At 40.4% G+C, this 16,835-nt stretch overlaps 1 protein-coding gene across 1 annotated transcript; it reads right to left on the reverse strand.

Annotated features, from left to right (window-relative positions):
- Nucleotides 1-3,480: 3,480 nt before the first annotated feature.
- LOC122638382 (CTD nuclear envelope phosphatase 1 homolog) lies at nt 3,481-16,510 on the reverse strand. Its single transcript, XM_043831310.1, has 6 exons — nt 16,116-16,510; nt 10,237-10,365; nt 10,037-10,157; nt 9,875-9,956; nt 4,026-4,179; nt 3,481-3,904 (listed from the first exon to the last, which is right to left on the reverse strand). Exons 1-6 carry the CDS (start codon nt 16,422-16,424, stop codon nt 3,776-3,778), a joined length of 924 nt encoding a protein of 307 aa, XP_043687245.1. The 5' UTR covers nt 16,425-16,510; the 3' UTR covers nt 3,481-3,775.
- Between the last annotated feature and the right edge of the window lie 325 nt (nt 16,511-16,835).

Below are 16,835 nucleotides of genomic sequence, written 5' to 3' on the forward strand. Positions count from 1 at the left end.
CTTTGGATTATCTAAAGCTTCATTATTCCATGACATTTCTATCAGGGTGGAAAACAAAATGCAAGGTTGGAAGTCTCAGTTGTTATCTCATGCGGGGAAGGAAGTGTTATTGAGGTCAGTTGTATCATCTATGGCAAAATCATGCATATATGCATTTCCAGTTACCCAGATTACATTACAAACAATTTCTGCAAAAAACTGCCAATTTCTTTAGGGTGAGAAGAATGGACGACCCAAAATGCATAGGGTGTCATGGGATCGTACGTGTATGTCTAAGGAGAAAGGAGGATTGAGATTTCGTGATCCGGCAAATCACAATATTACCTCGTTGTCGAGGGTTGCTTGGAGATTATGGAATGATTATGATAGCTTGTTGTACCAATCCCTCAAAGCAATTTATTTTCCTTAAAACATCCTTTCTCAAAGCTAAAGAGGGAGATGATCCAAGTTGGGGATGGAGAAGTATAATTGCAGGTCAAAAGTTGAAGCATTCAGGACTTTGCTATCGGATTGGCAAATGTATGGATGTGAATCGCTGGGAGGATCAATGGATTCCTACAAATAAGGGTTATTAATTGACTACCCCTTGCCCAGTGAATCCGCCAGTGCATATAGTTAATACCATGTACCAGCCACAATCCTCTCAAACGAAATACCCTTCGCCACATTATTTGAAAATCCTCCTTTTCCTCCCCAACACACAACTTCCTTAACCCATAATCTAATCCCACAACTATGGATTATACCCAATGCCAGCACAGAAAACTCGAATGGTTGCGAAAATCTCTGGATTCCCAATTGCCCTGTAGCGTTTCTTCCTCTGCAAATGAGAAGCCCATCCATGTTAAATCCACAAGCATGAGAATTCCCTGCATCTAAATTGTGCATTGAGAAATCCCCAAATTGGTAATCAAGACCTGTAGTAGATACGTTATTTGTCCCCCCAAAATCAAACCCTTCTAGTGCTACTCAGAAATCCCACAAGAAAACCCTTCTCCCGATGTAATAGACAAAAAGTTTTCATCTTCTAATGGTGAGAGGAAGCTATTTTCAGCCAATCCCCAGCACATTGCGACTCCAGTGTTGTTCGTTAAAACGCAAACATGGTATACCCCGACCGTTGCATCCCTCAAGCTAACGCTATTATTGTTGCAGACTATTTTGCCTGTGAAACTGGGATTAGAAGGGAAAGTGTAACAGAGCAAAGTGAATCTACCTGAAATTAGGCCACAGAAGAATTCATCACCACCTGAGATCACTTAGAAGAAGATCAATGGATTTATCAAAATTGTTTTATGGTCACTTTGTCGATAGCAGATGATAGTCTGCAAGTTGATCCCGGCGGCGATGCCGCAAACAGTGTTGGTGCCGGAGATGATGGCTATGGTGGCAGCTGAACCGAGGCCATGGGTTAGGGATGGGAAGAGGAAGACGATGAAGGTGAAGGTACTGGCGACACAAGTTGGATTGATCTTCATCTGCTTCACTGGGTTTTGGTGTACTAAAGAAATTTGCAGAGGCAGAGTTTAAGTAGTAGGGATTCCGTGAGAAAGAACTAAGAAGAGTGAGTTGTGAACTAGAAAAGGAATTTGAAAATGGTGGAAATCCAGCCCCAACGGTTAAAAGTCACTCAGTTTGTATACAGCCCACCCCTTCCAATCCACGTGTCGTGTAATTGAGAATCTTGAGAGTTACGAGAGAACCATGCCTCCCTCACTCACACGGAAGAAATGGTGTGGTGTAGGGATGCAACAGGGTCCGGTTAGGCCGGGCTTTATAAAACCCTAGTCCAACCCTAACTCCCCTTAGCTAGGGTTAGGCTCGACCCGATCCTGATTCAGGGCCTGGAAATCCAACCTTGATCCGCCCTCAAGGTCGGGCTGGGCTGTCCTTGATTGGTCCTAATCATGAGGAGGGGGAAGGGAGATGCACGGGCTGGACTGGGTCAGGGAGAAAATTATCAATTTTAGGTAAAATACCACTATAACAAAATGTATATACCTTATTATCTTCATATATAATATATTATATAACAAAATATGGATGACATTTACAGTTTGTAATATATAAATTATATCAATATACATTTTATAGTATAGCTTAAAATAGGGTCGGGTTGGATCAAGCCGGGCTAGGCTCAGCCCAAGGCCTCAACCTGGCCCAACCCAAGGCCTCAACCTGGCCCAACCCAACCCTGACTCGGGGCTAGAAATTTTCAGCCCTGACCCGTCCTCAGGGCCAAGATATCTCAGCCCAAGCCCTATTCGGACTCGGGGCCGGCCAGGGCAAGTTTGTGCCGACAAGGCCAAACTTGCACCCCTAAGGTGGAGTTGAAATAAAACAACGTTATTGGCAGATGTGGGGTCCTCATTACACGTGGCAAAAGTGTAGACATCGAAGATAAATCTCCTGCCCTTGTGTAGGATCATGTCTCTATACCGTGCCATGTGCATGGCACCGGAACTCGGAACCCTCTTCTGCGTCCTCCCTTCCACCCATGGTTTGAGGTATCGGTATCATATTACTTGATACGTATTAGTTTTGCTAATCACTGATCCTAATACTCTGCCAATACTGTATCAGTGAAACAGCACAAAGGAGTAAACGGTTAAAAAACCTGTTTTTTATGGAAAATCAAGTGTACATTTGTCCTATACAATCGATCCATGCCGATACCCAATCCGATACCATGCACTAAAACCATACTTATGCGGTATTGGATCAGATCTGAGATTAATCACAGTCAATATCAATACGTACCAGATGATATCTGTCCAAATTTGCTGTAAAATAAAAAATTAAAAAGTTCTTTTGGTCATTACGAGATATCAGACAGTAACATGCACTAAAACCATGCTTTCACTGTCAAATTTGAAGTGCTACCTAGGAGTAAGAGAGAGAAAAAAAGGGTAATTACTTGAGTATACAAGATATCAAGATCTTTACTAGATTGCACATGTGCTTTAACATTTAACTCAAAGCCGAAAAAATTTGGTTATTACTAAACTATACAGAAAAAAAAAAATAGTGCCAATGTTACCTTTGGACACTGCTGTTATATCTTTTTTTATAAATTTTCTTTTTCATGTTGATCAAACTGCTATGAAAAATCTCAAACTCTCTCTTTTCAATACGAATAGTATAATTTAGGAGAAAAGAACGTTACCTGGTCGTGTGGCTCCTGCGCATAGACCAGAAGGGCATGAAAATGTTAAAGGCGATGCTTACGCGTGCGCACACACACACACACACTCCCATTGACCAGCACACAAGTGCAAGCTCTAGAGGCCCAGGCAGCGACCTCTTTCCCAAAAAAGAAATCTGATATACTGCTGCAAGGTCATTAAATGCAACTGTCAAAGTTGAAATTCCCCAGAATTGGAAATCAATTATGGGATCTCCAAAGCCATATCATATTGCATTCTAAAGTAAATGTAATACAAGGCTGGTACATCAATAACCATTTAGGTGAATATTCAATTACAATGAATGCCTAGCCTTCCTATTCTTTAAACACTTAACAACAATAATATTTGACAAAGTACAACTATCCAAAAACCCACAACATGTAATTACAGAAACATATCACATGAGCAGTTGGAGCCATAACCATTCTACATTCATGGTTAGAAATTAATCCTACATGCAGACTTGCAAACAAATTTAGCAAATCCGGGAATTTTGTCAATTGTACTTGAATTGCAGATTCAGGGATGTGCTTCCATGCAGACATTTGATTATTGAGGACCAAAGCTTTCCAATGTATCATCTGTACCTATAGCTCAGAAATAGGGATCCCATGCTTCTGAAACCATTCAGGCATGTGAAACCTTTCATAGAGTACAGGCCTTACATCCTTCTGCAAAGATAGTCGCTTAAGGAGTGGCAGAAGCACCTCCAAAAGCTGAATGCAGAAAAGACTGATCAGAATTTTTGGCAAGAAAATGATTAGAAAACCTGTATTAAGGGAGCAAGAAAACTATAAATTCTCAGTGGTCTAGGACTAGCCTGATACTTCAAGGTACCTGGTCATCGCAAGGCTGCCCAGCAGAAAACGGGACACATGGTATTCCATTCACTGGCTGCAATATGAAACTGAATGGGTTGTTGTCAACAATAACAATTCGGCAGAGATCCTTCGATATACCAGACAGATCCTTCACGTGTTCCCGGTATTTCCTGATTCAAGCAAAGCCAGAAGATTCTTCAAACAAGGTAAACTTATACCTGGATCATTTCAAAATTTAAAAAACATCCAGGGTTATGTTAGTCAAGTGGCGTGCCTCAACCAATGATAGAAAGGGAAAGAGAAGAAAATTTTACTTTTCCATCATCATGGCCCTTCACAGTACATAAACTTTATAGCAAAGGGGAAGTGTGTCCATTTGGGAATGCAGGGAGGAAGGAGCTGAAACATATGGACCATTAAGAAGATCAACATGCAGAGGTATTTTACATCAAGCCATATTTTAAGACGACCCAAAGATAGTCCCATAGATCAAGCATGTTTTCCTTACTGATAACCTCAAGCAGGATAATGGTTTTACCCATGAAAGAAGACACGGATAGGTATATTAAATAAATAGATAAATTGTACCAAAATCCAGAACAGATGCCTAGAAAATACCATGTGACAATTTGGAAGCAAATCCATCCTATGTTAGTCCTCACGCCAAAGTTTCCTCACAATTTGTTTTCAGAAAGGAAAAAAGTTTCCTCTCAACTCAGGATCTTGACCCCATATTCATGCACACAAGATGTTTAATTTCAAAGACACATCCAAAGCTAATACAAATGACAAATAACCCCTAACCCACAGAACAGTGTTGATCAATCATATATCAGCTAAATTATTCAGCCAATTCATTTATCAGGTACATAACTTGCAAAAGAATCATAAACTCTGTCTCATTCATTAGCTGCATGTAACTTCCTACTTTAGAGCAGATGTAGTCCGGTTCGCAAATGCATGGGAGATAAACTATCCTAGCTACTAGGCTCTTCAATAAGCCGATAAGCACCGTTTCTAAGAAGAGCAATGGAAGAAAAATATTGTGGTGCATGTCAGCAACAACACAAGTGATACTAAGGAGCACTATCATGGTGGGACAAAGTTTATGTATGACACTTTGGAAGATATTCATTCAAACAGATTAAGACAAAAATGAAACATAAAAAACTTTGTCGATGTAGGCCAGAGAAAGTCGATTAAGGCCACTTTCTAGGATAATTAAGTTAAGAACTCTAAAAATAACAAAGATCGTCGGAATGTCCATACTATTTCAGAAAGACCATATTAGAGTGCCTAGAAAGATCATTTGGAAAAGAAACCGGTTTCTAGTAAATATATTGATACAAGTAAGAATTTAAGTATTTTGGAGCCATACCAAGTGTAGGAAAACTGTAAGGGAGATGCTACTTCCAATAATGTGGAGTGCAATTTTAAGATCAATCAGAAGAGGGAAAAATATTAACCTTATTAATTTCCACAAAAGAAGGGGCATCAATAATATCTCATCTCCAATTTTGACAGATAACACAATGTGTCCTTGGCAACCAAAAGGACACAGACAGCAAATCTAGTCCAAACCCTATGCTTCGAAACTCATCAAGATTACAAGTAAATGCAGAAGTGTGCTTAACAGGAATTGGTAAGCTAGGTTGCTTTATCTGACAACTCTCATTCAGACACTAAGTACTTCCAATTGAGCCAAAGCTTGGGTGAACCACATTTGCAATCCAGTAATTATAAGATTGGAAGGAGTTTAACACGGCAGGAAAGAAGACACTAACAATTAAGTGCAAGAATGACTAAACCTTCCTATATACCCTCTTGTCCATCATAAAAAATAGTACATAAAGAAAAATCATCTACAGAACTTTTTTTTTTTTTTGGGGGGGGGGGGGTTTACAAAACATAAGTATCACCTTGTCAAAATGGAGTTGAATTCATGAACCAAAAACTTTAGCGGGTCCTGGGACCAACAGGTTATATGTGATGAACATTCAATCAATCAGCTTTCACCTAACAAACAGATGCACCCTATGCAACAAAATAGAAGAACAGGAAGCCATTTATCTTCCCATATATTACCTGAGTTTTTGGGATAAAATGGGTTAGTTATTACACTTGACCTACTTACCTCTTGGAAACGAGGTACTCTTATAATAAAGCAGAAGAAGTATAAGAGGTGATCCCTTTCACAATGGATGAAGCATATGGGGAAAAAATTGCTTGAGGCTCGCTCAATCAAAGGATATGTGAGGATGTGAGACATTATTCAATGAATTGGTGCTCTACTATGACACAATTAAGGAAAAAATGAGGACATAATAACTGCATTCATGGATATCCATCCTAAAAGAAGACCAGAGGTGATCCATATTGGATGTACTTAAAGTTCCTATTCATTACAGTTATCACATCAATGAAATTAAATCTGCTACCAATCGCAGGAACAGGGATGAAGATTGATGACCAAGAGATACACACCGACCAATTTTCATTGTCTTGGTTCAATGATCAATAAGGAGGGAGGTGTTATTGAAGATAAGGTTTCCATAGAATTACCACAAGTGGATTAAGTGGAGAGGTGATTATGGAATGTTGTTGGGCTGATGCATTCATTTACAGCCATCGGTTATGTTTTTTAAGAGTTAAGACAGCTATAAGACCATAGTGCCTTATGAAACTGAATTTGTAAAATAGATGCAAAAAAAAATGCACCTAAAATGAGGGTGTTGGGATCAAGGTGTCAAGTGATATCTCGGATAAGTATTAGAGACACTAAAGATATGCATTCATACGGTTAAGTTATGAATGGATAAGCTTAGGATAGATGCAACCTACCATTTTGAAACATAATACACCATAAATAAGCAGTAATTGGGTCCAACCGTAAGATGTTAGGTGGTAGGAACCAATATCTGCCACATGGCAGATCATTTAGAACCCAAATTTTGTGTACAAGTACGTACCATGATTACCTGATTACCTGCCAATTTTGAACTCAGTCAGGGTTGGCCATGTGGCAAGAAAAAGTTTCAGTATCGCCCATAAATAAGCAGTAATTAGGTCAGACCATAGGATGTTAGGTGGTAGGAACCAATATCTGCACATGGCAGATCATTTAGAACCCAAATTTTGTGTAAAGGTACATCCCATGATACCTGATCACCTGCCAATTTTGAACTCAATCAGGGTTGGCCATGTGGCAAGAAAAATAAATGGATGGCTAAAACCAGAAGGAAAAGATGCCAATACATGGGTAATAAATGATTGAGTTCTTCCGTGAAAATTGAATGTAAATAATCTAGACCATGCCCTTCCTCTTCAATGATTGATTTTGCCAAATCATCCTTCCATGTGGCACATTAAGTGGTCAGTGCATGGAAGCTTCCATGGGTGGACCAACCATAGGAAACTTTACCTAAAATAAAAGAGGAAAGAGCGGGGGATTAATATGTGGTGGAGTCAAGGGCTTCTCCTACTTGATGTCGCCCGCTGCCACCAGGTGCATTCCTTCTTCTCCTGCTTTTCTGCTGCTGTCACTGCTCTGCGGCGGTGGCAGCGGCTGCTGCTGTACTCTATCGCGACTGTTTAGGTCATCTTAGTCCTATACAAAAATATTTTTTTCTTCCTTTATAGTTTTGGCTTGTATCGTATCAAGGGCTAGCATAGCAATGCATACCACTGTTGGGACTTAGGAGAGGCAAGACTAGGAAGGCCACTTCAGAAATAAATGCATGTGTGAGAAACAAGACTAGGAAGGAAAGGTTCACAACTAAATCAATTCTAGGCAATGAGGAATAGCACCAATAAGAGAAGTCAACTGAAGGATCTCAGCCATATGTGGCGAAGACTGATGATTGCACGAGTAACAAGTGATATGGTGCAAAATGGAGGTGGCTTGATTCAAATGGTGTGAAAACAGATGATCAATTATGACCGAACAGAATAGGGTTGAACCGAGCAACACGATTTCTGTAGATGGCCCCAAATAGTTGGCCCAAGGCTTAGCTGAGGTATTGCATGTCTAGTTCCCTTGTCCACAAACCCACCATTAATTTTCATTTCTTTCCACCCCCCCCCACCCACCCACCCACCCACCTCCCTCTTTTACAAGTAAAAATAGATTTTATCACAGAAGAAACATTAAAGATACAGAAACAGTCTATCACAAGAAGGATCAGAGCCCAAACAAACCTCAAATACAAAAGAATCCTATTTTCCTCCCCTCCCCCAGCTAATTCATCTGTCAGGGAGTGAGCTGATCACAATCTCAAAAAAATAGAAATCCCTCCAAGAGCATAGATGCCTAGCTTTCCTAATTAGATAAAGATATCTCCAGGCATGGTTTAAAGAATCACACCGTATCGTATCATATCAGTTGATACGTATCAGTATCACAGGGTATCGATACGATACAGTGAGCTACATATCTTTTTTGAAAAATATCATGTATCGATAAGTATCACATTGTATCTGCTAATACAGTGCGATACAATATGATACTACCGATACGTACCGATACTCATCGATACAACAAGTTAAGGGGTTGAAAAAAATTAAAGTATCGGTACGGATTGCTAATATATGGGCTGATACGGCACGATACATTGTGATACATTGCGATACAGGCCATTCAAAGCTCATGTTCACATTCCAGAACTCAGAAACGAGTTCTGAAGGCGGAAATGACCACCCAAGAGTCTCGTTCCTTGCCCTCAGTCTCATTTTTTTCCACTTTTTTGACTTGGGGTTTACATTGAAGCATCAACAACGAATCAGATTCAACCAACAAACCTTTCTTTCGATCATTCAAGTGGCTGAAATCAGAGATTGAAGAAGTTCTCAGAAAAGGTAGGTTTTCAATTGAATGCAATTGTCTATACGTTGTTCCTCATTTTAGTGTTTATGCATGATGCATGTTATATTTTGCTTATTTATACTATTTTTTGCTCCAAAAGTGTATTTCCATGTATATCATACGATACGATACGTCTCTTAAAATCACCCCACCGCTCAGATACGCGATACCAATACTTTAATCGTTGTCCCCAGGGACCACCACCTGAAGCTTGTAGCCAGTTCATTATCAACCTTGAGTCAACTTCAGTAATAGAGTTCAACCAGCCTCTAGAAATGGAGAGCTCCAATTCCTGAAGCTGCCTTGAGCTTGGTGGTGGCAGAATCACTGACACCAATAGAACCTGAGAACACATAAAGGATCTTCCCATCCTCATTTTGGAACACCATCCATGCCAGATGGTCTGAGGTTTCCCAAGGAACTTCCAACAATCATTTTGATGGTGTTGGGCATAGGAGGATCCAACTCATGTTGGATCTGCCTGGGGATCACATTAGAGGAAGCCACAGTGGATAAATGTCTGCTGAAATAGTCTATAAAGATGTCAGAAAAAGCTTCCCAAGGTGACACAGCCATTTAATAGTCCACACAACAATCAGCTTAATCACCTCTTGAGTACATCTTGCCAATCCTCAAAGCATCCTATGGTTCCTTCCCTCCCAAATGATCTAGATGCCAACTAAGAAAAAAACAACATATCAATTTGCCTCCCTTTACTTCATTTATGGAGACCATATCCATTTGCACTTTGACGTTATGATATTTAATAGAATAAAGAAACATAAGCATGCACTACCGTAGTAGAAATTCTGCATGCAGTCAGAGGAAGATAGAACAAGATGCATAGGAAAAATGTATCCAATAGAAGATTTTAGGAATTGGTAACCAACATCTGCCCTCAGACTATAGAATTCCCCCAACACATTTCCTATAATAACAGTAGCTTCAAAGTCTCGAATCCCACCCTACCCTTGCAAATTCCATTGAATTGCAGCAAGACTTACGTGCTAATTGTTGAAGGCCGATAAAGTCGATGGCTAATTCGCTTTTCAACATCTATTCTATCAACAAGAGGTCTGGCATAACCTGTATAGTTCCAGAAGATTAGTTTATGGAAAACAGCCAGTGAAATCAATGGTAAGAAGACAATAATGTAATGTGCAAACCTTCAAGTCCAGCAGTGAATAGCACAAGGTCTGCGAAATTACTAATCTGTTTCAGAAATTCATGCAGACCAGGACGTTCAAACACCGTGACATGATTGACCTTGGGTTTTCCATCACAGTCCTACAGCAAAGAGAATATATCTTCATGCATCAAAATAGGAAAGCCAAAGAAATAAGATTAGCAGCTAGTAAAGGCAGACCTTCTCTGAGGATATACATTCCAACTCAAACCACTTCAACCCAGCTTCTGTAGCTTGATTACGAACAATGGCAGGCAAGCTAGATGTCTCATATGCACATACTAGTGTCTCGTCCAAGTCAAGAACCACCTGCATGCCAAGCTAAGTCTATCAGAACCTATATGAGTGAAAGACATGTTTTTGCAGTTTCAGTTCACACACACAACCACCTGCATGCCAAGCTAAGTCTATCAGAACCATGAGCGAAAGACATGTTTTTGCAGTTTCAGTTCACACAAACACACACACACACACACACACAGAATATCATAATTCCAGTCACTGTTTATAAGAGCCAGGGTATGAGGTAAGGCTTTCCTTTCTTGACAAGGAATGCAGCGACTTCCTAATGCATGATTTTGTTGTTGTTTCTTTAATAGCAATCAGTTAAGAACAGAAACCAAGAACGTCATTTAGAGGAAGCAAAAAATATTAATCTTGGTGCAATGAACTGTGCATGGCAGTATATTGCAACAAACTGTCCTCACCCATGGATTTTTCATCTGATGCTGATCCAACAGTTACAAACTTACAATGTTTATCTGCACCTTTCTGTCCTCTCAGCTTTGGCAATTCTGTTACTGTGATGAAATCTCCACCTTCAGCTGATAGCAAAGGCCAATGGGGAGAATCACTTTGGCTGCTCTTTCTCAATATTGTGAGGATTATTTTACAATTGAGATCTCATCTTGTTCAGGAATACAGTGGGATGTTGTTGGAGGCACAGTTCGAGCAATGAGAACATGGTCCATAAGGGGGGATCTCCATTTAAGGAAAATTTCACAAAATAAAGTACAGACTGTTGCATCAGTGAGTGTTGCAAGGGGGCAGTGTTGCATCACTGGTGTTACTGGCTAGCAAGAAAACTGGTCTAGGCTGGAATCATTGTTATGGGTAACCCCCCCCCCCCCAAAAAAAAAAAAAAAAAAGTTCTGTTCAAACCCCTCTCTCACTCTCTTGCTAATGTACTATGACTCCTCTTTCCTCTTCCTCCCTTCCCCTCTCCATTAAGTTTCAACTGCTTTCTCCACCTCATTCCAAGCACCAATTCCAGAGAGAAGATCGTGATGGAGAAGCAATCATTGCCTTTTTTAAAAAAAGATTTCAGGCAGTGGTATAGAAAGAAAATGAAGAACTCCAGCGGCTTTTAAGGTCTCGGGTGCCAGAGAGGAAGAAGAAAATATCTGGAGGACTAATCCCGACTGTCTGTTTTTGGCTGAAAAGAGACCATTAGAGTGGCAACAGAAAGTGTTCATGCACAGGACGTTACAAATATTCTAACGCAAAAGAAAAGAAAAAGGTAAGAACAAAAGATACAAATAAAGAAGAGGTTTTTAAGAAAAAAATCTATGTTAAGCATTAAGTGTTTCTTCAAAACAAATAAAAAATATCTTTCCCATGACAAGAATTTTTATGAGGTACATGCGCTCAGTACAACTTGACCTTTGAGACAGAGGAAGGCACTATTTGTGCACTTTGTTTGTTCATATATAAGCCTCAAGAGTTTGGAACTCTCCTACACCTTAGGTAGAGGTCTTCTCTTTGGAGTACATGCCCCCTTGGCACAACTTGACCCCTGAGACAAGAAGCAGGCGCCACTTGTCCACTTTATACTTTTACATATAAGCCTCAAGGTATGTAACTCCTACGCCTCAGGTCAAGGTCTTTTCCTTGAGTATAACGCCAAATTGTATGCCCTCTAAAATTCTGTATCAGTTGAAGAGCACTGCAGTAAATTGGCTGACTGGAATTTGTCACAACTCATAACCAACTGAAACAAAGATAAGGAACCAAAGTCCTTGCCAATAGGCTCAAGTTGGTAGTGGACTCTCTAGTCAATGCCAATTGATCGGCATGCATTGTAGGCAGAAGTATCACAGATGACATCATCTTTTGTAATGAACTTGTCAGAGATTTTGACAGAAAGTATCTCTTGAATATTGACATCCACAAGGCCTTTGACTCTTTGAGATGGGGGCTTCATTTCTCGATTCGTGCTCAAGATAGCCTTCCCTCCAGTTTTTGTCAATTGGGTGTATTACTGCATCTATTCTTCAAATTCTTGGTGCTTGTCAATGGCAGTCCAGCCGGGTTCTTCACCTCCTCAGTGGGCATTCGCCAGGGCTGTCCCCTGATCTTCACTTTAGCTCTGGAGGTCCTTTCCAGAAGCATTCAGATCAGTACGGATCAGCAATGTATCTATCCCATCCCCAAGTGCAAGGCTCTCAACATTTCCCACCGTGCTTTTGTTGATGACCTCATGATCTTCTCGAAAGCTACCATTGATTTGATTGAGGCCATCATGTCCTGCTTACAACATTTTGAAGGGTTGTTGGGCCTTCGGATCAACCCTTCGAAATCTCTCTTATTCCTCGCGAGGGTCTCTGATGGTGTCAAGGTTAGTCTAGCCAAGAAGATTGGGTACTCCATTGGCCAACTTCCAAGTTAGTATTTGGGGTTGTCTTTGATTCTGGACAGATTGATAGCTCATCATTGCACCCCCATGTTAGATGTTATGTGTAAGAGGCTGCAGATTAGGAAGCGCTTCTCTTCTACGCCGATTGCCATGAATTGATCAGATACGTCCTTCAATCCTGCTACATTTATTGGTCTGGCGCTTTTGGATTACCGCAGTCCACTATTAAAGATTTGGAGTCCCTTATGTGTGCCTTCCTTTGGAAAGAAGCTGAATCCCCCAGATTTATTCACCCTATTAGCAGGGCCGCTATCTATCTCCTCGGGTATGAAGGAGGTCTTTGCTTGAGGAGGATCAAAGAGGTTAATTCTGCTAATATTCTCAAATTAATCTGGAAGCTCGCATTTTTAAGTTTAAGAGTATCTGGCTTGATTGGTTCTACTCATGGCTTCTTTGCAATGACTATTTGGACAGCTCCTTCCATTTCTGATGCCTCTTGGGTGTGGCGGAAGATTTTGAAGCTTCCTATCTCATTGATGATGGTGTCTGCCCGTATTTAGCTTGACCATTGACATCCCATGGGGGTCCTCCTTCACACATTAAGTGAAAGAGTTATTTGCAGCACAGGTCGTAGTAGGCAGTCTTTAGTTGCAGATGTCATCAGCCAGGTTGACTGCCCCACCCACCCCCCCTCTGTTTCTTCCTCTCCCCTTTTATCTGTTGCTTGTGATGTCTTGCTCTCCATTCCCAGAAGGCCTAGGGGTAGGGGAGATTTAATGGTTTGGTTTGCTTCCCCTTCTGGGCTTTTTTGCTCCAAATCGGCTTGGAACCTCGTCAGAGTTCTTGGATTATTGTTTCCTTGGTGTAAAGCTAGTTTGGGTCAAGTTCTACATCCCCTGTCATAGCTTCACTGTTTGGCGGGCCCTCTCAAACTGCCTCCCAATGAAGTCTATTTTCGTTCATCATCAGATTCACGTCTCCCCATCATGCTGTCTCTGTTGGAATGCTTTAGAAGATGTGGATCACCTCTTCTTTAATTGCTCTTCTCATCCACTACCTGGAAAGGGCTACTGGCCAAATGCTGGCCAAGAAGCCGTAGGATCTTTCCCCTTGAAAGAGTGGATTTGGGTGGATATGTCCTCCGGTTGTTCATTTGTCTGTGATGTTCTCGGTAAGCTTGCCTTTCATGCTGCCATCAACCACATTTGGATGGAATGTAATCTCAGAAAAAGGTCTCCCAGGTCCTAATTCTTCCAGCAGATTTGAGACTCCATTGGCTTTGATGTCAGAAGCAAGCTTTCATCCGCCTCCTCCTGTTGTGTTGACTCCCCAAGAAAAACGCATATTGTTGTTTCTTGGGGCCTTCCCCCCTTCCTTCCTCAACCCTCTGTGTAGAGTTTTGCTTCGTTTGTTTGGTTAATTCTTTATTTTTCTTCTTCCCCTTCTGTTTCCTTTCCTTTTGGTAATGAATTTATTATTCACCCCTAGCCCTAACCCCCAAAAAAAAAAGATTGGAACGAAAAATCTGTATGTAACTATCACAGGGCACAAAAATAATCATCTTCCAGCTGCAGCTACTCTATTTGTGGTGAGAATTATCCACAATAGATTTCATGGTGAAGCATGATTTGTGTGCTCCATTTACCAGAGCTCACAGCAAGCCGAATAAATTGCTATTAGCAGTTGCTTTTATCGTTTTAAAAAATGAAAAACTGCAAAATCAAGTTAAGATCATCTTTATCCATTGTTATAGTAGCTAAAGTTAGATTACAGACGCAACAAGATTTGTATGGTGAAAACCTTGAATAATTTGACACATCTTCTCCCCTTCTTGCAGTAGCTAAAGTTAGATTACAGAGGCTTCCAAGTTTTGCATGGTGAAATCCTTGAATAATTTAACTTCCATCCACCACCCCTAGATGCAAAAGCATTGATATGTTCAATCAAAGGTCTTGTAGAAATTTATATTTGAGTGTGGTGAAATCCTTTGTGTTTGTTGCATGTTTTGCTTACAATGCTCAGGGACATCTAATATTAGTTAATCATAATAGAAAGGAGTAGTGTTCTCCTAGAAGCTCAGACGAAAGGGTCAGACTGTGGTTGGATCATTCAAGTCATCAAATGCTAAGCTGAATTTCTCAAAGTCACAATTATGCATGGACTCTATCATTGAGTCATCAACAGATTGCCCAGTCCACCATTGAATCATTTGAATCACATGGTCAGACCCCTGGAACATGGAAATTCTTATGCTTAACTGAAACACATGTAGTTGTGACGAGTGAAAACTAAGACCAGAACGTATTAAACCACATGATGAACCATTCACAACAAAAATGTAATTGCATTAAAATACTGAGTTTTATATATAAAATAATTACTATGACCTTTTTATCTTTTCTACCCATGACAGGTAGAACCATGAATCATTTGGACTGGAAGGTTAGATGGTCAGACAGCCATCCTCCAAGTCAGAATGATCTGATATATGTTCTGGTTTTAAAAACATCCATGTAACCATTGGAGGTATTAGAAGAAAATATTGTAGCATTAGATGGATCCGCAGAAAATAATCCTTTGATTCAAAATGAAGTGTATTACTTAAAAGTAGTTGACTTAGAGCCCTAGAGTTGTCGAAAAGAAATAAATTTCTACTTTGGAAAATTTGTTGGGAAAATCTTCCCACTGCACAATCCAGAATTCCAACTAGAGCCACTTCTCATAAGTAAATTCAGGTACTTCTTCTGCCAACCCCTCCAACTCACACCCCAAAATATCAGCAAAACTAATAAGTTGACAATCCAACGTGACTAGAGATATTCATGTCCACAGCCAATAGATACAATCCATTGTTTTCATCCTTGGTATAGGGTGTCCTTACCGTATTAAATAATCCATAATGTTAATAGCCAATTGAGTGCGGTTACTAGCAGAAGAAAAACAAAGACCCAAGTTTACAGCTTGAGATCCATTCTCAGAAATAGGTCCTAAGAAACGAATTAATCAAACACCCCTAAAATTCACTGTTCCCGTAAGAGTTGTTCCAAGTGTGAGTAACCTACTTCTTGACATGCCAAGGGAAAAGAAGGAGGAAAAGAAGAGGGGGAAGGGGCACTGCTCTGAGACCAGACTTTGCCTATGATAGAACCTGTCTATTGTTATGAAGAAGAACAATTGTGAAATCGTATCTAGGAACAATTTAATTCTAGCCTCGACAATCCATCAATGCTATGAGATCATCATGCGCAAGCATTAAATTCAGGACTCAGAAGCCAAAACATACTTCATATTTTCCTTTAAATTGAAAGGCTTCGAGCGCAAAAATTAAAATTGGAAAAGGAGAAACATAATCAATATCTAAGGGCTCAGAGGGAAGCAAATGAAAGCAGTCAGAAAATTCCAAATCAAGAGAAATCGAACGTACCGTAAGCTTCTCGATCCGTTCATCAACAACGAGATCCTCATCGCAGCATACCTGTGAATCCGTGGAAGGCGAGTCTCGAAGAGGGAGTTCGACAACAGGCAAGGGCTTAAAAGAGGGAGAAGAAGAAGAGGAAGTAAGCAAAGGGTGTCGAAGTCCGACATAAGAAAGAACCTGAGCCATAGAAGGTGTTCCCCTCAAGATCTGAAGGAAGATTTGGAAGAAAAACACCAACCAGCTTAACACTGTTCTCCATACTTGTAAAGGCTTAGGCGAAGGCGAATACACTTCGGCCTGGGCCAGCTCGGCCATGGCCGAGACACAGAAAACCAGAAAACAAAGAGAGAGATCAATAGAGAGAAATGGATAAGAATCAGATTACAAAGAAGGCCAACGAATTCGCGGTGTCGTATACTATTTCAGGGAAATTTGTTAAAATGAGAGTTTCTTCAGTTCGGACTTCAGAGTAAACAATTTACGAAAGAGAAGAAACAAGAAAGAAACAAAAGCCAAACAAATTCATGAAGCCCTCTTCACTCTGCAACCATTGGCTCCATATGCTCTTCTCCCAAAGCTTCTTCTCTTCATTTGGACTTTTCTTTGTTTTATTTTTTCTTTTGGTGGTGCCGTGCTGCGGCTGGTGACGGTGGTGTTGGCCCCACTGAGGCTGACCTGGCTAATCTTATTTTTGTTTTTTTTTTTTAACTATTATTTCTCAACAAA

Source organism: Telopea speciosissima, chromosome 8 (assembly GCF_018873765.1).
Source record: "Telopea speciosissima isolate NSW1024214 ecotype Mountain lineage chromosome 8, Tspe_v1, whole genome shotgun sequence".
NCBI classification, from domain to species: Eukaryota; Viridiplantae; Streptophyta; class Magnoliopsida; order Proteales; family Proteaceae; genus Telopea; species Telopea speciosissima.